The sequence below is a fragment of the Grammomys surdaster genome, unplaced genomic scaffold, assembly GCF_004785775.1.
Source record: "Grammomys surdaster isolate TR1022 unplaced genomic scaffold, NIH_TR_1.0 213, whole genome shotgun sequence".
NCBI lineage: Eukaryota > Metazoa > Chordata > Mammalia > Rodentia > Muridae > Grammomys > Grammomys surdaster.
In genome coordinates, this window is record NW_021604658.1 from 4218899 (window position 1) to 4244628 (window position 25730).

Genomic DNA, 25730 nt, shown 5'->3' on the forward strand with positions numbered 1-25730 from the left:
ACACTTAGAACAGCTGCCACTTTCGTGGGGGACCAAGAACAGCAGCTCTGAAAACAATGAGGGTAAACACCCATGCTTATTTGGGATCCTGAAAACAAGCCCGCTGATAAAACATGGCATCTACCCAGAAGGCCACAGTCTATCAGGTGTACAAGACAAATAAAAATGGGTCCAAGGTAGCAGTTTCTTCGCACAGAGGGGCTGAGGTTACTACCTCCACCCCTCAGCAGGGACATGGGTATTATTCCTCAAGCCAGCGAGCTGCTGCTGCTGTCTCCCTGAGTCCTCCTCCTCCTATTCCTCCTCCTCCTTCCCAGAGAAGAACCGAAGCTGCTGCATCCACCACTCACCATTCAACATCAGACTACCCACGCTCTGTGTCCCCACAGTCAGGGCCTGGCCTCTCTGCAGTCACCACTTCGAGGGGAACTGAGACCCGAACAAGGCTAGAGGCATCCCGCCATCGTTCTCCCCATCACTCTCCATATCACTCTCCTCATCACTCTCCTCACCATTCTCCTCATCACTCTCCTCATCGAAAGAACCAGTCAGTCCAGACGCTGTCCTCCCATCTCACAGGAATGCATCGGAATGTTAGTCCAGTCAGGGAAGAGTCAACACGAAGAACTGAGAACAAGCCAGGGCGTGAAGTTGGCTACCATTCCTCTATGGCCTCTGACGCAAAATACCGTCATTTGTGTTTTACTAGAGAAAAAGAGGAGGACCCACCCTCCAAGGTCCAGGACCCTCAGGGGGTTAAAATAACCCGTAGGATTTCAGCTTACCCAAAGGATGAAGCTATACAAACAGAGCCCACCCGAAGGACTACTGCAGAGGTCAAATCAAGAAATGTCTCTGTCCAAGAGCATGGCATTCGCATGGCTAATAACCCTCAGATAGTCATTAGAAAGATCCCTCCCCAGGAACCAGAAGTTGGTCACAGCTCAATACTTTCAGAACCTAAGACCTCACAAAAGAATTCGAAATTGTCATCAGGCCTCAAACTTTCTGTCCTTAGAGATTTAGATGGGGCACACCGAGTTCCTCCTCCTCGACCAGAGCGTTCTGTCTGTATTGAGACCAAGCCCTCCCCAAAGATTTTAATATCTGAAGCGGAGCCCACTATGAGGTCCCCAACCAGAGAACGTGAGGTCGGACGCAAAGTGACCATCTCCCCAGGAAAACAGTCAATGCAGTCACCTCATCGTGTGACATGTCGAACAGTGTCTGAAGGAGGCTATAAGTCTCCCCTGTATCCAGAGCTTTCTCCAAAGCCCTCCACCCAAGCCCCTTCAGCCTTTGAGTTGACCCCTCGGCCTTTGCCCCCTCGGTCCTTACCTAGATATGGGCCTGATTGCTCATGGTGGGCCTTACTGAATCCTAAAGTTGAAACGTCACAAAACCAGTCATCAATATTTGATTTTGAATCTAAGTCACCTCCTCCCCTAGATCCTTTAGAGTCCTTTTATGAAATGGATTCAACCCCTTTCTGTGAGGACCTGATGTTCCAGAGAGACAAAGCAAGCCTATCACCATCCCCAAAGGATTCTTTATACCGAGTACCATTGACAGAAGTGCAAAAGACCCCGAAGTATACCAGCAAACCACCCATTCAAGGGTTCAATGCTTTCTTCCTGGGTATGTGAAGAAGCAAACTGTCCAGCTGCAGCCCACATTAAGTGAAATGGGATATTGGTTGGGATGGGCAGGAAAGCACCCGCTCTTCGTTCTGGGCCCCAAGGCTGCCTTCCTGCTAGTGCCAAAGTTGGTTCTATCTTTGAGCTCAGTGCTCCATATCTTGCCTGCCAGCTTCAGTGAGCTCCAAGCTGCTGACATCAATGCAGATGGTTAAATCTGGAGTTGAGCATTGACTTTTAACAGGCACTGCAGTTTAACTCTTCATGGAAGGTAGAGAATGGACTGCAGGGTCAGAAGTGGATTCCTCAGAGTGGAAATAAAGAACTGAGGCAGGGTGAGGGCTAGTAAGGCTGTTAAAAACAAACAAGAGCCTCAGGTAAATTCTCTGGTTTGAAAGTAGAGTAGTTGGGGCACACATGGGCTGAGTCTCGGGCTTCCAGGAGGCAGAGAGCATTAAAGTGCACAGAGAAGGTGGAAAAGGAACAGGTGGCACATGGTACCCAGTGCTAGGTGGGAGGAGAGTGAAAAGGGTCAGCAGCTAAGATGACTTTTTGGTGGAGACGTGGAGGGAGGATGACATTCCACACACAGGAAAAAGCAAATTTCTATTACTTTCAGATGTTTCCGAGGAAATGTACAACCGGATCCTCTGGTGGCTGAAAGGTCTGTGTTTTCCCTTCTTGGTGAGGGGGTGGGAGGAGGGTGTTGTGAAAGGCTTGTGGGGAGAGTGAGAAGACAGGTGACAGGGTGGCCTCCATGTCTGTCCTGCACTTAAAGTCTGTCAGGAAACTAAATGGCTAGGGTTTAGACCTAAAGGAGCGATAATTCTCTTTTTCACCTTAAATTCCATTGCTAGTCATCCCTTTGGGAATGTGAACCTTTTTCATTTTCAGCAGTCTCCTAATGAGAACTCACATCTGGGAAGGTGAATAATTTATGTCCTGTGGTCTTACCTACCCATAGATTGGGGTTTTTGTTTGTTTTTGAGTCAAGGTCTTGTTATATAGCCTTGGCTAGCCTTGACCTTGCTATGTAGACTAGATTGGACTTGAATACATACAGATCTGTCTGCTTCCAGAGTGCTTGGACTAAAGATGTGTGCCACCGGCTTTTAAGATTTAATTTATTTGATGTGTATAGGTATTTTGCTTATATATCTCTGTGCCTATGAAGGCCAGAAGAGGGTGTCAGATCCCCTGGAACTGGAATTACACTTGTGAGCTGCCATGTGGTTGCTGGGAATTGAACTTGGTTCCTCTGCAAGAGTAGCCAGTGCTCTTAACCCCACTAATCATGTGTTTTAAGGGAAAATCACCAAAACTTGACAGCCTGCCTTGAAGTCATGCCCATTGTTGAATCTACAATGATTCAGGTTAAGGGTTCAGAACTCTCCTCAAGCTACCCTTCACTTGTTGCCCTGGTAGAATCTCTAGGTCTACTCAACGGCTCCTCCCCCCTCCCCCCCAATACCAGTAGGTCTTGCCTGCATGTCTGGAATCATTAACACCCTCTTGTATTCTTTGCTCCTTTTTATGCTTGGCCACTGGTGGCACTGGAGCATGAGGATCAGACCTCTAAGAGTGTGTCTTGGTAGCATAGAGTTCTTGCTGTAAGAATTATGGCATGATAAGCCCTTGTCCTATTTATTAATGGGACACAGGACAGGGCTTTGAATGACATTCCTGGGGAGGAAAGTGCCCCGTGTACACTCTCCAATCCCGAGTCCTCCTCCCTTTTGGAGGGCCTGGCCTGTGTGAGTCACTTTACCTGTAAAGCACTTACCATGGTGCTTGGCATCATGAACACTACGTAAATGGTAGCTGCAGTTTTTTAGGCCATTTGGGGCCCTAGGAAGGGGCTTGGGCTGGACCATTCTCATATCAACTGACCATCTTCAGTAACACGCTCTTTTTTCCCCCCTCATGTTGACACTTCCTGAATTCTATTTGTTGCCCGCCCCTGGAAATGCCTGGCTCTTTCTTCTTTGTTTTGACAGATGAGGAGGTAAGAATCCTGGTGGGATATAACTTCTAGTCCAGGGTCCCAACCCCCTATCTAATTCCTACTCCTGTCCTCTGATGGGAGGGGTGTAGGAGGAGACAGAGCTACACATGGTTAGTAGGTTGTCCCCTGCATAGAAGGGCACTGTCTAGGGGCATTTGTATAAAAATGTCACATGAGCTAAAGTTGCAGCTTTGAAGAGAAAGTGTGGAAATCTTCATCCAGTGCTTTAGGGGAAGACTGGGCAGCTATGGGTTGGACCATTTCCCGTCTGGCTCTTCCCTCTCCTGCCTAGGGCACTTCAGAAAGGGGTCGCCTTTCTGGGTTACACACTATTTGAGTCCTCAGGTTGGAGAAACATAAAGTGGGCTCTGCTCTTGGCAGTCCTGTGTCCTAAATTTGGCAGTGTCCTGATTTTGCAGCATGATGACTGTCCCCTTAAGTACTTGGTCAGAGTCTGATAAGATGGTCAAAGCTCTTCCGCCTTCCACTCTTTGACCACATTCCTCTCTTAACCCAAATCTGAGCAAAAATCTCTAGTGAGTCCCATCCATGGCTGGCTGACCCTGGATGAACAGTTGACTTGAGATAGAAAAGAGGAGGGACAGCAAGAGCTCAGATAACAACAGCTGGAGGGGAGGTGTCCAGGAATGCAGCTGCCACCCCCTCTGCCTCAGGCCCTGAGCTCAGCTGCAGGTGGGAGAAGGCACTCGGAGAGATTATTTCCTAGCAAAGCAGGAAGTCTCTCTTTCCTCTGCTTTCCTCCAGTCCCATCCTGCTCCTTCATTCCTTAGATGGTTTTTATTCAGATGTCTGATACTCTGCTAGGCACTAGTACACACACACACACACACACACACACACACACACACTTCTTTAAGATATTGACTACAGGAATGGAGAGATAAGACACAGACAGGGAAAAAAAATACAATATATAAATAGATACTGGTCTGTGCTCGGATACCCAAACAAACAGCAGGCTGAGTGAATGATCGTCATGGGGCTTAGGAGATGGGATGCCAGGAGGAGGGGAAGTGGACAGTAGTCTCCTTTCCGAGGCCAGAGGGAGATATCCTAATAGATACTTTAATACAAAGCTATACCTTTGAAAGGGGTACTGTTTTCTTCAGTTCAGGATTTGATGCCTGTGACTAAGTAGGCTTCTCTCCATCCTTCCCACCCTCACCCCCTTTTCTGTGCATCTTGTTTTAGTTTAGGAAGTCAAAAGTTCTGGCAGCAGAATGACTTCTTCCCAAAATAGCTCTTATCCTGTCTGGATAATTACAGCTCTTCAGCCCTGCTCAGTAGCAAAGCTGCTCCCCAGAAGCTAGGAAGAGAGGTTCTCGGGCAGCTGGGCCAGGGTCGTCTTTGGCTCACTATAGGTAGGGTTTGAACAGAGTTGGGCAAAGTAGTCTCTATGAAAAACCAGCTCCCACAGCCTGTCCTTTCAGATTACATAACCCTCAGGCAGGTCCAGGATGGAAACTCTGTGGTCCTGGTGTGCAAGGACCCTGGTTCTTCTGATTTGGGAGTGCTTGACCATAGAGACTGTTCCAGATTCCATTCCCAGCGGGAAGTCTCTAGTGGCTCAACCCCAGTGGCTGGCCCATGGAAGGCAGTATTAGTTACTGAATACTCAACTATGAACCCTCCAGGTCCACAGCTATGGAGACTACTGAACTTCATAAGCCCCTCTGGGTCTGCAGCTATGAATAACACCAGATTCTGCCCATGACTTTGTTAATCTCTTGAATGACTCCTCGAGGTCCTTTTTTTTCTAGGAGTAGGGTTGAGAAGTGCTTCTCACCCATGGATTGGGATGGTAGGGGTTGGAATCTCCCCAGAGAAGATGGGGCTAAACTGAAGGAAGCATTCCTATTGAATGTGTACTAGCAGATCTCAACAAGAAGTGGGTCAGGGAAACTGCCTTCTCCATTGGCCCCGGGATTTCTGGAAATAACACATCTTTTAATAAGACAGGCTGCAGTGCCTCTGATGGATGGGGTACTCCAGCCCCCAGATCACTTGCCTTCAGGTACCAGACCTCCTGGCCTCTGGATGTGACTTCTCAGGCTATCAGAGGATGAGGTGGTTTCTTTCTTGCCGCATCTATCAATTATGTAAGAAACAAATGCTGGAAATTAGGGCAGTTACCAGAGGAGGCCATCTCAGTGGTATCCAAGGCAGACTTGAAGTGTCTTCAGGGTCACACGTCACTTGATCTCAGAAGGAGAGGGTTGTCAGATTCCTGTTGACTTCTGAACCCTGGAGGAACTCTGCTCTAAGGCACCTTGTTTACAAAGGAAAGCCCCTAGTCTCTTAGGAACCTAGGAGTGTCTGCATTCATGAAGGAAGTTCAGAATCCTACAATGTGAACTATTTGAAAGGAATCCTGGGAACTCTTTCCCACTTCCTCCAGTATAGAGCAGTGGCTCTCAACCTTCCTAATGTTGTGGCCCTTTAATACAGTTCTTTATGTTGTGGTGACATAACATTATTTTTGTCAATACTTCATAACTGTAATTTTGCTATTCTTATGGATTGTAATATAAATATCTGTGATTTCTGAGGGTCTTAGGTGACCCCTCACGACCCACAGGTTTAGAACAGCTCCTCTATCTGGTGGCTGGAAGCGTAGAACAATGTGTGTGAAAATGAGGCAGGGTACCTCAGAAGGCTTTTCACAGCAGCTTGGCCCCACTATACAGCCTTTTACCCTATCAGGTGGCACATCGTTCATTTGCACCTATCATGGGTAGCCACTTCTGGAGCAGGATGAACAGCTAGCTGGTGACTTCTGGCATGGCTCGCTAATTTGGGGACAGGTTAGGTTGACCATAAGGGTTTATTACTGAAAGTCTTGCTTCTCATGTACAACCCCAAAGTTGTGGAATGGCCCATTTCAGCATCAGCCTCTGGATGTGGAGCTGAGGAACAGATTTTGCAGCCTCACTGTAAGGCCTGGGTGGCCGGCTCTTAACCCTGTTGTAACAAGGGCAGGAAAATGTGATCCCTCTGTGGCTTTGATGGTGGAACTGAAGCAGCTAAACTTCCTTAGTTTTCTGTTGTCAAAATAATCCCCCACAGGCACATACATCCTGGACTTCCTAGGATATGTTTTTCTTTTTTATTTACCTAATTTATATGTGTGGGTATTTTTGCCTGGAAGTATGTCGGTCAGTGTCCCACATTTGTACCTGGTACCCTGGGAAACCAGAAAAAGGCATCAGATCACTGGAACTGGAGCTACATACAGCTGTGAGCCACCATGTTGGTGCTGGGAATCGAACCTGGGTCTGGAAGAGCAGCCAGTTCTCTTATGCATCAAGTTACATCTCCAGACCTCCCCAGGCCCATCAGTGTCCAATGAAAAGCTAACTGCTCTCCTTACTGGACTCTATTTCTAATACTTTCACTTAGAGTATTTTAGTGATGTCTGAGGTGATGGTTTTAGTAAGGAGAAAGACAGTGGGCTCAGGTGGAGCAGGAAGGTGGGCTTCAGGGGGCCAACTTGAATGAGGAAGTGAGGAAGAAAACTCTTCAGTTTTCAGAATGGTTTCCAGAAGCCATCCTGACAGCTGTTCAGCCAGAAGGCCGCTGTCATGATCAGTGGAGCCAGCCATGTCCCTTCACCCTCTGCTCAGCTGCCTTTGGTTCAGCTGCTGGGAGGGGACCAACAGAAAAACAGCTGCTCCTCTGGGGTGGACAATCCTTGGAGGAGGGGAACAGAATGTGAGTAATGTCTCCTAGTTCCTGAGAGAAGCCCCAGCACTCAGACTTGACCTGGAGGGGCCAGTCTCTCCCTTGGTACAGCCACCATCATCACAAGTCATCTAAAGTCATCTCTGGAGTGGCTGTTGTTGGGAATTTGTGTCGGTCGGTTTTAGTCCAAGACCTGAAAAGGTGACCTACAGGCGGCAGCAACAAATTCCAAAGTCACTTTAAGGCACTACTCTAGCATTCTCTGCTCTATACCCATCACACTCGGGCACTCCTAATCCTCTGGAGGGAAAACATTTGAAATAGCCACAGTTGGCAGCAGGTGGTTTGGTGTTGATAATGTCCTCCTCATTCGCAAATATAATAGCTACTGCTCATTTTAGTGGCTTTACCTTCTCATGTTACTGAATATATTTCTAGCAACCTGTGGCGTAGACATTTTTTTCTCCCTGCTTCACCGATGAAGAAACTGAGGGTCTGAGCTTGTTTGTCAAAGCTGAAAACACTAAGGAATATCCCATTTTACTGCCCCACAGTGTGGTACAGACACTCCTCTGTAGCTGCATCTTCCCATAAAGTAAGTTCTCAGCATTTCAGAATGTCCAGAATGGTAAAGGGAAGGGTATTCCTGAGGGCAACAATTGTGCCTTCACATGTGAGTGAAGAGGCTGAGAGGAAGACTGTGCTTGAGAGCAGACAGAACGAAGGACAAGTGCCAGGTCAGTGAAGTCTAGACCCCGAAGGCTTGCCTGTGCACTAAAACCAGAACGGAAAATTAATTAGTGCACTGTTTTAGCCGGTGCGTATTGATTAGCCAGCTCCTAGGGGCAGGGCCTTGTTACTGTCACATGACAGATTCTCTATTCCCAGGATAGAAGTCAGCAGAGGTTAAAATGGAAGACACATTCCAGCCCCTCTAGGGGGTTTTGCTTAATTTGGGAGAGAACTGTATCCAGACAGGTCACTTGAAAGGGTGTGGACATCCAAGGACAAACAAGGTCTAGTGAAGTGAGTAAGCCTTCGAGCATAGAAGCAGTGAGCCAGGGTGGGGGAATACTTTGACTGGGCCTGACAAATACCTTGGTAAGTCAGTTTCCATAGACTGCAGGGGATAGAGTCCATGCCCTTAAAAGCTGATGAGGTATTGAAAGAGAGGCTGGGAAGCTAGGAGAGTCAGACCAGTCAGGGAGTGATGACGTCAGAAGGCATGCCAGGCCCTTCCCACCTGGACCTCCTGGGATGGAAATTCCTGCTTTATCAAATGGTTGGCCTCTGGCACCTTTCAAGCTTCAGAGCTGCTCTCTGCAAGTAGCCACATAGCCAGTATCACCCACACCTCAGGCCTGTTCCAGGAATGTGGAAGCTGAGGCAGTAGCTGGGGGGTGGGGGGGAAGTTAAGGGAGTTTTGTTTTTTGCTTCTGTACAGACTTACTGAGTTTTCCTTGAAAGACACACCCCAGCGCTTTGGCTCTACCAGAGCTCTTGGCTGTATCATCAGTAAGTCATTCATTTGTGGCAGAAGGGAGACACTTATTCTTGAGCTACTTATGGGAAATGGCTATGGAGAGGCGCCATAGTGGCCTTTTGCTTATCACACAGACCTGAAATACTGACTTCCAGTATAATCATTCCATATCTTGGACTTGAACTTAGGTCCTGGCTTGGCCCACACACAGTCTCCTTACGAAAATTACTATGCCATGCAACCCTTCATCCATGAATGGGTAGAAAAGACACAGTAGAAGACTTCTCCAGAGGACTGTGAGGATCAGGCTGTGGCAGTGACTTCTGTCTTGAGTTTTTCAGAGAGTGATGTGATCCCCTATGCCAAGCTATCGGTTCCCCAGATGTCGGCTCTCTATGTTAGCAGTGCTCAGGGAATCGTACCCTAGTCTAGGATACCAATGCTTACCTGTATGGCTGATGAATTTCAAGGGAAACCCAGAGTTGATATGAAAGAGTTAAGGCAAAGTGGGCCTCAGCACCTAACACCGGGAGATGGGAAGGCTACTCATATCATCAGCAATTTATGCAAGAGTGGCTGGATCTGGGCTATGCTCTGACCAAATATGGATCCTGCCCTGATCAATACAGAGGAAGAGCAAGAAATTGTGGAAGAGGATCCAGTTTCCTTCAGAGAGGGAAATAGAGGCCCAGGAAGATCAAGGGACTTTTCAATAGACATTGTTGCCATGGGACATATGCTAAGGCTTGGCTCTCACAGAGCCCTTTGAGTGCTACAGGGTTAGCCTACAGGCCTGTGGGAAAGGGATGGCTTAGCCTATCTTCAGCTGTTATTTCACCCAGTATGTTATAGAACCATTCATAGTTAGACGGGGACTGTGTGCCACTGAGACCCATGCTTTTTGGCATGCATCAGAGTTTTATGGTCTAAGGCTTCTCTTGCAGCATTTCTTTTCTTTCTTCTTCTTTTTTATTTGTTTGTTTGTTTGTTTGTTTGTTTGTTTGTTTTTGAGACAGGGTTTCTCTGTGTAGCCCTGGCTGTCCTGGAACTCACTCTGTAGACCAGGCTGGCCTCGAACTCAGAAATCCGCCTGCCTCTGCCTCCTAAGTGCTTGGATTAAAGGCATGCGCCACCACTGCCCGGCTCTTTTTTTTTTTTTTTCCTTGCAGCATTTCTCAAGGCAAGTTGGCACCAACAGGCCTTAAGACATGTAGGCCTCTGGACCCTGAGCAGCAGGTGGTAGAGAAGAGATGGGGTGAGTTCAGCCACAGCTGGAGAGAAAGAAACCAGCCAAGCTGCCTTTTGAGATGGTTCTGAGTCCACACTCAGCATGGCTTAGGGCTTAGGATCTGACGATAAAGAAAAACAAGACTTTGTGGTCAGGCCTGCTGCTCCCCTGTCTTACATGAATGTAGGCGTATACATGTACATGTGGAAACCGGGCCAGAGTTCAGCCTTGAGTGTTGTTTCTCAGGACAGCTATGCACCTTGTTTTCAGACAAGCTCTCTCTCTCTGGATCCTGGGACTTACCAGTTAGGCAAGGCTGGCCAGCCAGTGAGCTCCAGAAATTCACCAGTCTTTATGTTCCTCATGCTGGAATTACAGTAGGTCACCACACCCAGTTTTTATATGGATTCTGAAGACTACGTTCAGGTCTTTCAGCTGCACTGAAAGCACTCTATAGACTGAACCACATCAGCCCCGGGGTCTGTTTTCTTTGATACAGATTTGTCCCCACTCCCGTGACTAGAAAGACTGATGATGCATCATTCAGGTGTGCTGGTGGCCTGAGGCTGTGTGTATCCTAAGGTTGACACTCAGACAGTACAGCCACCTCAGGGAGCTGCTTCTGTAGACTTGCAGCAGCACTGGATTTCTCCTTTTGTGTCTTTCTTTTTCTGGGTGCAGCTTGAGATCTCCTGTCTACCACAAACCTTTATCTGGGATCTATGTGTAGCTTCAGAGGGTCCCACACTGAAGCCAAGCTTGCAGCCCCCCTCCCCATATCCCTCAGGGTCTCTTCATGACTAAACTTGTACCTTGTTCCCATCTGCCTCTAAGGCCTATAGCAGCATACAGTACACTCTCCATCCACACTGCACCTACGTTTAGAAAGCCCGAAGGAACAGTTAGACACTTAGAAACCTTCTAGTCTTACTGTCTTCATTTCGGGGGTTGGAAGCTGAAGCCTTGAGGTGAAGTGAATTGCCTAAGGTCTCCCAACTAGAAAGGTTTCTCAGCTTGCTTGCTAGCACTTGTACTGAGAGTGCTATAGCTGTAGACCTCAGCTTTGGCTGAAACATATTCAGGCAGAGGCCAGTCAACCTGCCCTTGGGGAAGGGTTTTTGGGGGTCAGGGAAGGACATGTTTCTGGAAACTTCCACAGGAGCCTGACCAGTTCAGCCCCTACTTAACTCAGGAAATCCCTTCCCAACTCCCGTTTCCAAGAATCTACCTTTAGCTAGCTGCTGCTCTGACCCTTCTGACCTTCTAATGCTCTCTAAGCTGCTGGGGCGTTAGTCCCATTGCGTTTCATCTGCTTGTTGGAGGAATGGCCTCGGTTATGCTCGGCTGGCCTTTCCAGAGGCCCTCCCCACTCTGCCTTGCCCCAGGCAAGGCTCACCTTCCCTCTCAGAGCCATTCTGCCTCTTCGTTCCACCCTACCAGCAGATGATCTCTGGATAATTTATGCAGCAAATCCTCTTTAATCTGGGGTCTTGAACAAAAGGAACCTGCTGTTAACCTGTGTCTTTTTCACAGCTTGAGTGGAGGTGGGGAATGTCTGACATTTCCCTCATAGGAGGTGTAGTGTGGGTATGAGCAATGAGTAACTTGGATGTTCAGTCAGCTCCCCTAAATCCTCGTTGAATCTCGGGGGGGGGGTAACTAAAGCTCTCTCTCCAACTCTTGCCACAACTCGCCCTCCCTGTGCCAAAGGCAGTCTCTCTTCCAGGGATGCCAGGTGGGCTGGTTTATTTTTCTGTGGGAACTGACTCGAGTTCCTGCGGTGCAACACTGCCTGGAGAGACTATTCTAGAAAAAGCAGTTGCCCGGTGCAGCCCCGGGCTTCAGAAGCTCACGCAGGCACCCGTCGCGGCTGCAGAGGTACAGGCCCCGCCCCAGGCCCGACTAGCCCCGCCCCACCCTGCCACCAGCGGACCGCACTCTTGCAAGGCTAGTGGAGGCCCCGCGGTGCAACGAGGTCGGCGCGCAGCTCGCACCACGGGTGGCTGGGGCGCTGTCCAGGAGGAGCTGGCCCGGCTCGGGCTGCAACCATGGTAAGGAGAGAGGACAGCCGGGAACACAGGGCCTGCCACTCCCGGGTTGCTCCGAGGGGACACTCGGCGCTGCAGCCCTGGCTGGGCAGGGCGGGAGGTACTGTTCCCGCTCCCGGTTCAGACAAGGCACTGCTGGTGCTAGGCGCCGCATCGGCGTTCTCAAGTTATTCCTAATGAGCAGAGCTGCTTTGAGCCGGGCGCGACCCCCAGGGTGCTGCGCAAGGTCTTGGAGGAAGGAATAGGTCAGTTTTGTGGGAGGTGCCTGCTGGTAGCCTCTGGTGCTGGAGAGGACCGCACTGATAAGGATAGTAGAGGGTCCCCGCCCGTGCTGGAATCAGCTTGTGTTACCTGGGATGACCCTTCTTCACCTACCTGGGATGCAGAGACTAGCACCAACTTCCTTTGGAAAACACAGAGGAAATCCGTAAACACTGCCAGGCTCACTAAAAGGGATGATGACAGAATGGCCCACATCCCTTGGACCTTTCTCAGAGAGGAAGAGGCAGGTCCAGTGTCCTATTGTGCAGGGGTGTGATCAGCTCTATCCCTTTGCCTCCCGGTCCAGAACCATGAGAAACATTCCTCCTGCTGCATCTGCCCCGTCCCTGCAACTAGGTCCTTCTGCAGTGTGTGGGGGTTGGTGGTGGGTTGGGGCAGGGGGGGGGGGGGGGGGGGGACTCATTTCTGCCACCTGCCTGTGAGAAGACAAGCTGTAACCCCAGATAAAAGTTTTCACCCTTGGCTCTGACGATACCAGCTCCTCTGCTGTTGTCCTGCCAGAAACACAATGTATGGGGGTCAGGGCTTCCAAGCCACACACCAGCCTCTTCTTCCAGACCTTGCCTTCTGCATGGGGAGACATAAGCTGTTTACAGCAGGAGGGGATTGGTGATCAGCCCACAGGGCAGGATGTTGGCCGTGAGCAGCTGCCAAAAGGGAACTCTCTGGGCCCTGTGGAATCAGAAGCTTTCAGGTCTAGAAAGGCCACCCTTTCGGGCTTTCATCTCTCAAGCTGTGTCTAGGCAGAGGCCCAAGTTTTGGCCAGGAAGTGTTAGTGACCTTATGACCTACTCAAAAGGGGGTTCCTGGGAGAGGCCAAGTTGTGCTTGTCCCTATCCCAGTTCCCCAACCTTCTGCCCACATGGGAGATGGACAGACTGATTGTTCTAAGATAGAAGCCTGGGGGAGCACTGATTATCCCCAATGCTAAACCCAGCAGGAACCAGGGGAGGGGGGGCGCTTTTTCTGCCACACACTAAGTTCAGTTCAACTGGGGTCTTTGGGCTTTCAGCTTGGCTGAGGCCACCCTGCTCTTTTCTAGCTAAAGATACCCCACACCACCCAAATGTCCAGTTTGATACCTCTGCACTAACAACCAGCCAGAGGCTTGGGCTAACTGGTTCATGTCGGGCCACACTTCTCTGTGCTGTGTCTTGCCAGAGGAGGAGGTCAGTATCCTAGCTCCTTTGGGAATGAGTGTGGGAGACCTCCAGCTGAAGAGCTCTAGGAAGTTTGAATTTCCACATGAAAAGAATGACAGGACACTATTAATGACCAGTTTGTGACTTGAGACAAACTTCAGCTTCAAATCAGTTTGAGGTGTTTGTTCCTTGGGGGTGCTTCCTCTCCTCAGCTGTTCTGGGAGAAAGGGAAGCCAAGGACTGTAAAGCCCTAAAACTAAGAGATTATTCAGTCTCACAAAAGGTTTTTTCCTCAACAACCAGAAACCCTGGCCTCCTGACTCCTAGTGGATACACCATCTGTATACCCCTGCCAAGACCCTCAGTCTCTGGGATGCTAGCCTCCTTTGCTTTGAACTCATGGTCCTTAGAGACCAAGTGCCCTACTGATTTTGTGGAAAAGATAAGGTAGTGGGACATAGGTCTTTGTGAGTACAGAGGTCATGTATTTTGAATGGCTGGAGTCCATGGAGCAAAGACTCCTTTGTGGCTGGAGTTCCCTGCAGAGAAATCTAGCAGCAGCTTTCTGGACAATGGGACAGCAGCTTTTTCTGGTTCAGGGGTGGGGGTGGGGGTGGGGGGAAACAATGGGAAACCTGGGGAGAAGTGTGGGGCCATTTCCATGGAACCTATATTCAGGGGGTTATCGGGCATATCCACCCTTTTTTAGCCTTGCTTAAAGTTATGGTAAAAGATGGAAGGGGTTGGAATCTTTGGACATAGGTTCCTTGGTTGGCCTTCGAGATGTACTGATGGACCAAGTCACCTTAGGGATCTATGTCCCAGTCCTCATGCAGTCTTCAGTGTCCTTAGGGGTTAACAGGAGAAGCTAAGTGGATCAAGCCTGTGCTGAAGACTTGTTGGGAGGTTGGTGCTGTGCCCACCAGGGTAGGAGGCAGGCAGGCGGCATGGAACAGCCAATCAGAGGAAGAGGGAGCTGCAGAGGATCTAACTGACCCTGTTGCAGCTGAGCCATCCTTAGAGGGTGGGAGCCCAGGGGAGGGGAAAGGAGGGAAGGGGAGGGGAGGGGGTGGAGAAGAACATTCCACAGAGACAGAGTGGGGTCAACGAAAAAGGGGGAAGGAACAAACCAGGAAGCCAGATGACAACAAGAGCATCAAGACAAGCCTGTTTCTGTGTGAGGACCTTGGTCTGGAGATAAGGCTAGACCTAGAGCTTGCTGACTGGGGTCTCAAGTGTGGGGCATGGACCAGTCACTGGGATGGCAAGGGAACTCTGTCCCCGAGGACGGGACTGAAGCTGGGGTAAGGTGGTACTCGGGGAGATGGGGAGACCTAAGTAGTCTTCCACTTGGGACTGGCATAGGGGCTCAGAGGTAGAAAATGGTTTGGTCCCTGGCAAAGCTGGAGGAGGTGGATAGACAGATGGACAAAGAACCTAGTGCCTCAGACGCCTTGCCTGGAGTCCTTTGGCCTTCCCCATGCTGATGTGCCATCAGGTCCGGTAGGGAAGACGGTGACACTGGGATCTTGGTAGCTCTGCCAGAAGACTGTGTGGGCCTGGGATTTCCATCAGTGCTTCCCAGTCTTCAGTGCCCCAGAGAGAATACAATCTTTTCTCAAATGCTTATTTACCAAGGCCCCCAGATCCACTTCTGGGTCACCATGGCGGGGTGCAGGGTGATTTTCCAGGATTCCCCAGACTCATTAGCTGCCAGACAACAAGAGCCACTCCGTCCCTTCTCTGCTCCTGTATAGTTAATTTAGCCGGGCTGGGACACTAGAGAGTGAAAGGGGCAACAGTTAATCATTCTGCTAGGCCAACAAGCATAAACGGGGTTGTATGGTTAACCCGTTGGCCCTCAGATATATTGGGCACAGGGAGCCATAGTCAGCTTTGCCTTAACATAGCCTCTTGGGGGCAGTAAGGTCCACACGCTGGTTCCTGTTTCCTCTCTCCTGTCCAAGCAACCCCTGAAGACTGATGACCAGCAGGTGTAGGGATCTGAGTCATACAAGACTCTCCCTTCTAACCTCCCCTTCTCTGTCTCTTCTAGCATAAACCTGGCAGTGTGCATGTCTGTCCCTTTCACTTCTGACCTTCGTAAAATGGTGCTGTGCAGGAAGGCTGTGGCTACCTTACCTCTCCTGCTTTGGCTGAGGCTTCACAGTGGTCCAGGGTAGCCCTGCTGGCTTGGCCAATCCCCAGAGGGTGACTCAGCCTCTGCAGCTGGCCCTTGTCCATTGTCTGGGGGTGGCACGTGGGTGTTGTGAGGCAGAGATGAGCCCAGCACTGCCAGGCACCCCACAAAGAATGCTGACCCCCAAAGGAGAGGGGAAACTCTTATGCATCTTATGGCTATGGGGGAGCCAAGGGCAAGAGTAGGGGAAACCACTTGACTTCCATGAGGAGGGTGGGACAGGCTTCTGCAGGGAAGCCAGCCAGTTCTCTTCTTGGCACCCCCATTTGTGGTTCCTAGATGAGGCCATAACCCTTCCTGTACTGCTGAGTTCAGGGAAAATGGACACGTAGGCAACTAAGGGGACCCTCCGCTAGATGTTGCTGCCCATGTATGGTACATATTTAGAGCAGGAGGTCTAGCCATACATACCGCAGCCTTCCCAGGCCTTTTTGGTGTTTTCTTTATCCTTGTTCACCTGCCTGTTCCTGGCTGCCCTCCATATTTAGCATCCGCAGGGCAGGAGGAACTCTTCAGTTCTGGGGTTTAGGCCAACGTTGGGCATGGTTCATCAGCTAGAGTAAGAGTAGGGTCTAAAGCCTGGGCAGTAAGCCTAGAAATAAGTACCTGTAGTAGAATTTTCACCTAGGTCTCTAGATCCCTGACCAGCAGTGACAGGCACTGAACCATCTGCTAGCTTTTTATTTACCTGGAGGACAAGCTCCCTCCCCCCACCCTGCCTACCAGCGCCCCTACCCTCTTCTGACTCTGCACCCATCTTGAGTGGCACACTTGAGTCTTTGGCCTCTGCTCTTCCTCCTCTTTCTTTGCTTGCTTCTGGGACCGCTCCTGGCCCCTGACTAGGGCAGACTGACCTCCAGCAGTGGTAGCCTCAGTGAGGACTTGCTAGGAGCACAGGGCTTTGTAGGGTTGGAGTCTGAAGCCCTTTCCAGTCTCTTGGCTTGGGGAAGCTAGTGAGCAGGTGTGTGCGGGGCTAGGTGTGAGCATGGCTAGGTGAGGTGTGAGCATGTCCTCTGTCTTTGCTGCTGTTTCTTTTAACCACGCGTACTTTCCTTCTTTCCTTTTCACCTTTTGTCTTTTGCCTCAATCTTCCCATCCTGCCCCCTTCTGCCATTCCCACCTCCTCTACCCCAAACCCCTAGATCAAGCACTTCCTGGAGGACAGCACTGATGATGCTGAACTGAGCAAGTTCGTGAAGGATTTCCCAGGAAGTGAACCCTACCATGCAGCGGAGTCCAAGACAAGGGTGGCCAGGCCCCAGATCTTGGAGCCAAGGCCTCAGAGCCCAGACCTCTGTGATGATGATGTGGAGTTTAGAGCCACCATGTGGCCCCAGCCCTCTGACAGTCAGCAACACTTCTGTGCCCCAGCCCCTCAAAGCCCTTCCTCCAGGCCCCGCAGTCCATGGGGCAAGCTTGATCCTTATGATTCCTCTGAGGTAGAGACTCCAGCCCTGCCTTTGCTACTCAGTGGGTGGGTGCCGAAAGGCCCAGGGAGGGCAGAGAGAGAGAGAGAGAGAGAGAGAGAGGGGGGGGGGGAAGGGCGAGCCTGGGGTAGGTGTGTGGGCATGTGCATTAAATATGTCAGGAGAACTTTTCTGTTCTGCGTCAGCCCCGGCTCTGTGGTTTCTGCCTTGAAGGCATTGGAAACTCAAAGTAACAGTAGGAACTGAAGACCTGTCTAGAGGCCTCGGATGGGAGCTCAGACGATGAGCCAAAGAAAGACCTAGAAGAGAAGAGGAAGGCTAGTAACAGAGCTGCTTCTCACTCTGATGCATTATGCCTCCTGTTCACTAGGATGACAAGGAATATGTGGGCTTTGCAACCCTCCCCAATCAAGTCCATAGGAAGTCTGTGAAGAAAGGCTTTGACTTCACACTCATGGTGGCAGGTAGGAAGGGTTGAGGCTGGGGTGGGCATGGGTGTTTCTGGTGGATTTGATGCTTGTGTCTGAAGAGTGCATGAGGAGGGAAAGAATGAGCAACAGATGACACTGTCCTGTTTTGCGAAGTCACGTAAAGCATGGCCAAAAATGCAGATTCTGGAGAAGAAGATGCACTTGGCTAACAGTTTTCTAGAATATCCCCCCTTCCCTTGCTACCTTGAGCGGTCTCTTGGCTTCATTCAATCAAGAGGGCTGTATAAGTTCCCAGCTCTGAAGTACTGTGCTTTGGTCGATCTGGCTCCCGTTGACAAAGCAGCAGTTTGTCCCAGATCTTGAACAAGTGAACCTTACGTTCTGAGTTGGTGCCTCTGTCTTCTCTCCCATCAGGAGAATCTGGTCTGGGTAAATCCACTCTTGTCAACAGCCTCTTCCTCACTGACTTGTACCGGGATCGGAAACTGCTCGGTGCCGAAGGTAAGGAAAGGAGAAAGAAGCTGTACAGGTGCTGGAGATGGGGCCGCCTTGGCATGTGGAAGCCCTGGGCTTCCTAGAGAAATGTATGGCGTCTTTCCATAAACCTATCTGGCCTGGCAAGTTCACCAGCCAGCTCCCTAAAGATCTGGGTGCTATGCTGGGCGTGGTGGCACATGCCTTTAATTCCAGAACTCAGGAGGCAGAGGCAGGCAGATCACAATGAATTCGAGGCTAGCCAGGTCTATAGAGAGAGAGTTCAAGGCCATCCAAGGCAACCTTGTCTTGGGGAGATAAAAAGATTTGGGTGCAGAGGCAGGGCAGGGACCAGAATCCCGATCTTTGTATGAGTTTCTGACCCCTAAAGGATTCCAGGAATCCAAGAAAAAAAGCCTGGAGCAGAAAAGAGGCTGGGGCCAGAGCCAACAGCCACCGGCATTTCCTGTGTTGGGAAATGTGTTTTTTGCTGGTTCCCAGGGAACAGGCCTTCAGGCGCCTGGGGGTGGAAAGGGAGGCTGTCTGGGCAGCAGAGCTAGCTGGGGTGGGCTTTTTTTTTGTGGAGGGGGGAGTGCTGGGCAAGACCATGGCCCTTGTCCTTGCCTCAGTTTCCCTCTTTTCCAGAGCGCATCATGCAAACCGTGGAGATTACTAAGCACGCGGTGGATATAGAAGAGAAGGGAGTGAGGCTTCGGCTCACCATTGTGGACACGCCAGGGTTTGGGGATGCAGTCAACAACACAGAGTGGTATGTCTGACCAAGTATAGCCCCAGCTGCCCTTGTTCCACCCACGTACTGGATGCATCTACACAGGTCACACTCAGTCACAGACGCAGTCATATTTGCTAGGAGGAAGAGGTCAGTGACCTTATTGGACAGCTGGGTTCCTTTAGTCGGACAGCTGTCTGTTCTGTAGGAGTGAGAGATAAAGGACATGGAAGGATGGTTTTGTTTACTTTTGAGACACTCTTACTCTGTAGCCCCAGCTGGCCTGGAACTTTCTATGTAGGCTGGGCAGGCCTTGACCTCAGAGATCTGCCTCCCAAGATCTTGGATTAATTTTTTTAAGGTTAGGATCTCTTGCTGTATAGCCTGGGACTCGCTGTGTAACTCATGCTAGCCTTGAACTCAGTAGTTCTCTCGAATTAGCCTCCCAAGTGTTAGGACTGCAAGCCTGCACCACTGTGCATACAGCTCACTGATGTGAAAACACCAGTGAAAAGCCTCAAAAGAGTAAACGCCCATGAGCACGTGTGGGTGCAACGTGAACACCACCATCCCTCCTTCCTTCCTTTCCCCCAGTTATTATTTTAGATGCTGCAACAGAGCTTGTTTAAGGGGAAAGAAAGGGAGGCATGAAGGAAAGAAAAGAAAAAGAGCGCGGGGGGGGGGTGGGGGGGGGAACAGCAAAGAAATGCCAGGCGGCACCAAGATGCACCATCGTCAGCCCTGTATGCGGGAGCTGCAGGCAGGACCAGTTCCAGGCCAGTTTCAACCATGAAGCCTGGCTTATATGAGATTCTGTCTTAAAAAAAAAAAAAAAAAGGAGAAAGAGTTAGAGGGAGGGGTGGAAGGAAGAAAAGAAAGAAGGAACTCCAAGAGGCTTTGAGGCTACCTAACAAAAGAAAGGCAGTTTTGACACATGCGTCACACAAGCACATACCTTTAGCTTTCTTTGTTTTTCATGAACTAGAGGAATGGTTAGGTAATGGTCACACCTAAGTGAGTAGGTGCAGGCAATGGACCAAAAAGGCAGGAGAAAAGGGCAGCGTGTTTGGTGAAAGAATTGGGCAGACAGTACTAAGAGCACAGATCTTGATTGGCATTTAGCAACTGCATGATCTTGAGCAAATGGTTGCATTCTCTCTCCATCTTGGAAAACACTAATAAACAAAAAGCCCTCAAAACAACAACAATAATCCCACCCAGCCATTTCTACATCATCTGTTTGATCTGAAAATAATCCAGAATGACACTTATGCATTTTAGCAATGGTAACTGCAGGGCCAGCAACAAGATTTGTGGGTCCCCATGTTTGTAATTTTAGGAGTTTCAATATGATAGCAGAAGAACGGCAGATCAAGCGTGGTCTTCCTGAGTGCAGATTCCCGTGTGACTGCATGGGCTGTATATCCATGGTGCTAACCCTGAGTAACTGTCTCATTGACTAACCAGACCCTCACAGACCTATCTAAACCCTCATCACCTGCTTTCTCATCATGCCATGTAGCTGTCCTCACAGATAACTGGCTCATCGTCACCTCTGTGTCAGCTGTGACTGGGTGGCCATCTCTTACATTCTTGCTACAGCACTGTGCTAGTTTGTGGATCTTGGTCTTGTGGTTTCCATCAGTGTTTTGGATGTACTGAGGATGACAGTGTTGTCAACATCTTTCCTGCTCTGGCAATGTGTCTCAACAGACAGCTCATACAGAAATTCCAGTCCCATCTAGAAATTCCTCTCCCACTGGAGAGGGTACCACTTTCAACCTGCTTACCTCCTTTTCCTTTTAATAAATTTCCATTTCAGTAAGAATTTCTTTTCAGTAATAATAGTTCCCAGATAATTTTACTTCACTATTTATATTTATCCATAGATACTGAGTTAGTCAACCAGGAGGGATAAATGGAACACAAACATATACAAAGGTGGACATTTTTAGGGATGCAGAACAAATATCCTCATCCCTGAGAGAGGCATACACCCTGGTAGCAGGGGAGCAGAGGGAGAGCTATTTTGTAGCAAGCTGTGTCTGTCAGATAACTAATGGATGGGTCAGGCCATGAGCAGTTACTGTCACTGAGCTGGGAGTCACAAAGCCAGGGACTCAAGTGGTAGAGAATTTACTAGCCAAAGGATCTGGAGGAAGTCTCTCAGGGGATTCCAATTTAATTTATGTATAAAATGCTGAGCTCAAAGTGCTGATGTCATGGCAGTAAGGATTAAACTAGATAACAGAAGAACAGAAGGCCTGAAAAGTGAAGTTCTTAAAAGATGCACACACACACACACACACACATAGGTACACATGCACATATACACACACAGGTACACACACACAGGTACACATGGATATACACATGTACACATGCACATACACACACAGGTACACATGCACATACACAGGTACACATGCATATACACATGTACACATGCACATACACACACAGGTACACACACACAGGTACACATGTACACACACATAAAGACATGTGCGTATGCACATACACAGACACAGGTGCACACCCACATATACACACATGCACACATGGGGAGGGGAGCATTGTTTAACTGTGGGGACTCATCAGGGGAAACACATCATTAGGTGATTTCATCATTGAATAAACATTACAGAGTCTGTTAACACAGAACCAGATGTTGTAGATCCCTTACTGGACATGACCTCTCAAGGGACAAGAGACCAAACATAAGACAAATGGGGCTGCTGTTGGCATAACAGCAAAGGATAGAGTGTATACTATAGTACATTATAGTGAATGAAGTGACAGCCATTTGTCATCCCTATTAAGTGATACACATTTTTTTTTGTACTATAGTTTAAAAATAATTTTTATAAATGTACTGTCAGGGCCCATGGAGATGAGAGAAAAACACCGTGAAACCAGTTTTCTCTTTTTACCTGTGTCCCTGGGGTTGCCCACATGGCTGGTGGGGCAAGCATTCTTAGCAAGTGAGGGCTCTCACCAGCTGCGTGCTGTTTTCCGTGCCTGGTAGCACATGTGAGGCACTCACAGGCGCTATGATGTTAGAATGGCAGTTGTCTGAGTTCAGTTATCTTGTGGGACTAATGAAATATATGGATCTCAAGGCTGATGGAAACATTGCTTCATGGTGGATGACTGTGGAGTACTATACATATGGCTGTGCACTGGAGAGCAACAGTGCACACTGCTATGGTCAAAGACACCATCATGGAAGAACTGGGTCTTGGATAAGAAGGACAAGAGGGTCTGGAGAGACAGAGGCTCTGAGGCTGGACTATGAACTCAGAGTTTCCCTGGTTTCTAGCTGGTGCTCACCTGCTGCCCCTTGGCTATTCTTTGCCTGGTCACCCTCAGTCCCTTTTGCTCCTCAAGCTAGTATTTATTGAACGACCTGTGTACCCAGTCTAATTTTCTACCAAGACATGAAATACTCCCATCCTACTCGGGTGTTTCCCTGGAAAAATAGGAAAAGCAAAGCATGGCTCAAGCCAGAGTTTCCCAGGCAGCCCCCACTCCCACAGTTTGTTTGTCTGTCCTTGCCCCAGCTGGAAGCCTGTGGCTGAATACATCGACCAGCAGTTTGAGCAGTATTTCCGAGACGAGAGTGGCCTGAATCGAAAGAACATCCAAGACAACAGGGTGCACTGCTGCCTGTACTTCATCTCACCCTTTGGCCACGGGTATGGTCTGAGCCTAAGGCTCCTGGCACTACTGGGGTCTACTAAGGGAACAGGCCGAGAGCACCACGGGGCAGGGCTACCACTAGTGGGTGGTCACCGATTCCTGTTCCCCAGGCTCCGGCCATTGGATGTTGAATTCATGAAGGCCCTGCATCAGCGGGTCAACATTGTGCCTATCTTGGCTAAGGCAGACACACTGACGCCTCCTGAAGTGGACCGAAAGAAATGCAAAGTGAGGGAGGCTAGTGGAGGGAGGGGGTCAGGTGGGCTTCTAGAAAGGATTGGGTACCCAGAACTGTGGACCCCTCATCTGTTTGCCAGATCCGGGAGGAGATTGAGCACTTTGGAATCAAGATCTATCAGTTCCCAGACTGTGATTCTGATGAGGATGAGGACTTCAAATTACAGGACCAAGCCCTAAAGGTGGGGCCACCCTAGGGCACTCCCTTCCTCTCTTGTTTCTGCTGAGCAGAAGAGGGGAATTCTATTCAAGGACAGACTGTTGGGGTGGAAGAGGACCCTGTCACCTTAGAGCAAAGCAGAAGACACCAGTGGAAAGGGACAGGGATGCTGACAGGCAACCGTAACTTCTCTTAGGAAAGCATCCCGTTTGCGGTGATTGGCAGCAACACTGTGGTAGAAGCCAGGGGGCGGAGAGTTCGAGGCCGGCTCTACCCTTGGGGCATCGTGGAAGGTAAAGCTCTGAGCTTGTGACCAGAGTACCCTTGCCCTTAGGACCTCCTCTTTACCTATGACCCTGGCTGACTCCTAGCCTTGCTATGCAGTGGAAAACCCAGGTCACTGCGACTTTGTCAAGTTGAGGACAATGCTGGTGCGTACCCACATGCAGGACCTAAAGGATGTGACCCGAGAGACACACTATGAGAACTACAGGGCACAGTGCATCCAGAGCATGACCCGGCTAGTAGTGAAGGAACGGAATCGCAAGTATGACCAGGAGCCAGGACAAAGCTGGCCAGGGGAACCCCAAGTCCTCCCCGTATTGCTCTGCAGGCCCCAGGCTTCACTCAAGTTGGTGCTGGGGTCCCCCCAACCTTACTACCCTCCTTTCCCCCTCCCTTCAGCAAACTGACAAGAGAGAGTGGTACTGACTTCCCTATCCCTGCTGTCCCACCAGGGACAGATCCAGAAACTGAGAAGCTAATCCGGGAGAAAGATGAAGAGGTGAGAAACAAGTGCTGCGGCTGTCAGCCTAGGAAGTCCCCCCATTTGATAAGTCTCATTATCTCTTGGCTTGGGAATAGAAGGACATATGCTTATGCCCTGGTACATATGTGGGATGTTGAGTGGTTCTGCCATTTTCATCATACATAAGGACCACCAAAGCCCCAGACTCAAGGGATTAGAATCTGGGGACACTTCTTCAATACAGTAAGACTCTTCCCAACAAACACCTTGTATTGATGTATGTGCCTATTTCAGCTGCGGCGGATGCAGGAGATGCTACACAAAATCCAAAGACAGATGAAGGAGACTCACTAACTGGCTTTTGGACCTGAATATTTAAATCTCTTCTTCCTGCCATGCCAGCCTCTTCCCTGCATCAGCTCTGCTCAGGCCCCTCTGCAGCTCCTACCAGTTCAACTTATATCCCTGCTGACTTCTCAGAGACTCAGAGGAAATAAACTAACCTATATGTGGCTTCAGGTGTCTGTATTTTTACCATTTCCTGGAACATAGCTCCTATGACTCAGTTTGAAAGGCTGGTAGAAAGGAGTACTGGTTTCTGGCTTTTAGTAGGAAACAAAGGGGGAAATTTCCCCTTCCCTTACAGAGTTCACTCCGCTTACATCACAGCTTGTCCTCTCCTATTGACCCTCTCTACTCTGCCTTCATGTTTCCCATATATAATACCTTCATTTGTAGCTGCTCTGGGGGGGGAGGGGGGAACAAGGTATTAACTACATGGCAACCTCTGACTTCCGGTTTCCCCCAGATTTGGATAAATAGATATGCAGAATTTTATGTATATGAGTACACTGTAGCTGTCTTCAGACACACCAGAAGATGGCATCAGATCCCGTTACAGATGGTTGTGAGCCACCATGTGGTTGCTGGGAATTGAACTCAAGACCTCTGGAAGAGCAGTCAATGCTCTTAATCACTGAGCCATCTCTCCAGCCCCAGATATGCAGAATTAAGCTCTAAATTCCAGGAAGCTTTTGGTAGAGCGCTGAACAAATGCTGAAGGTCCTGTAATTAAAGTGCTGGGACATAGGAAAAACAAAACAACATAGTTCCCAAGGTGCTCAGTATCAAGCACCTGCTAGGTTAGACCTCGGTTCTAGATCCTGGAACTAAAACAGTGAACTCAGGAGAGGTTTCTGTTTTCCTATGACTTAGTAACTGTACTCAAAGTTCAAGTGCTTCATAAACTAAGACGTGAGGACACTAGTCTAGTATTTCAGCACTCAGACCCACTCCAGAACTTAAGACTATCTGTCCAGAATCGGAATCTTTTCCATTTCTGCTTGGTTAGTAGTAGCGCGGATTACGAAGACCTCCAGCGTTACCGGTGACCTCCGTCCCGGTGCCGGCTCCAGGCACTTCAGTCTTGTCCCTCTACCCCTTTTACAGACTAGAAAGCCGCAGCTAGCTAACGGCAGTCAGACCCAGTTTTTCTCTCTTGGCTGAGAGACTCTGGACTGGCGGCCAATGCAGGTCTCGAAGGACGGCAAGGTCGGTGGGTCGTTAACAATCGGAGGTCGTAAGAACCAGTCCGGACACGCAAAGGGAAACGCCAGCGCTGCCAATCCGAGAGCTCCTTCCTCCTAGGCCTTCTAGGAGGATCTTTCCGCGAACCTAGCTCTTCTCTTTTGCAGACTAAAAAAAAATTTCCAGAAGGATTTTCTTTTCCATCGACCTAGTGATGAAACACTAGAGTGAAAGAACTGAAAGGTTGGGAAGGGACCGTCCTCTTTGCTAGCCCGCATGCTTCCCTTCCATTCTCGCATTACTGGAGCGAAACAGAAACACGATTGGACTAAAACGCGGAGCTACCGCGAGGTCATTTGAGAACTACCTCTAGGGCGGGGTCGTCACCGGAAGTGACTGCTAACATTCCCTGCAATGTCCCGCCCTCCAATTGCGCTACCAGTAGGCGACAGGCCGCCGTACTTCCTGTCTCCGGAGCCGTAGTCTGCAACCCCTCTTACTCCTCTCCCATTGGCTGCCAGAGGGACGCGCTGTGATTTCCTATTGGTCGCGTCTGCTCTCTTGGCG

General features: G+C 49.6%; 1 protein-coding gene across 6 annotated transcripts; it reads left to right on the forward strand.

Annotated features, from left to right (window-relative positions):
- Nucleotides 1-24150, forward strand: Septin4 (septin 4). 6 transcript variants are annotated; one of them, XM_028772259.1, is made up of 14 exons: nt 1-1638; nt 2257-2301; nt 3635-3642; nt 16870-17166; nt 17525-17618; nt 18000-18086; nt 18705-18828; nt 22353-22487; nt 22602-22719; nt 22809-22910; nt 23085-23181; nt 23273-23435; nt 23626-23672; nt 23931-24150. In XM_028772259.1, the coding sequence occupies exons 1-13, from the start codon at nt 114-116 to the stop codon at nt 23642-23644; spliced, it is 2814 nt and encodes a 937-aa protein (XP_028628092.1). In that variant the 5' UTR covers nt 1-113; the 3' UTR covers nt 23645-23672; nt 23931-24150. The 6 variants fall into 6 exon arrangements, with proteins under 6 accessions (XP_028628092.1, XP_028628096.1, XP_028628094.1 ...); XM_028772264.1 differs by lacking the exons at nt 1-1638; nt 2257-2301; nt 3635-3642 and adding an exon at nt 14626-14831 and having other exon boundaries at nt 23573-23672; XM_028772263.1 differs by lacking the exons at nt 1-1638; nt 2257-2301; nt 3635-3642; nt 16870-17166 and adding an exon at nt 11959-12106.
- The last annotated feature ends 1580 nt before the right edge of the window (nt 24151-25730 follow it).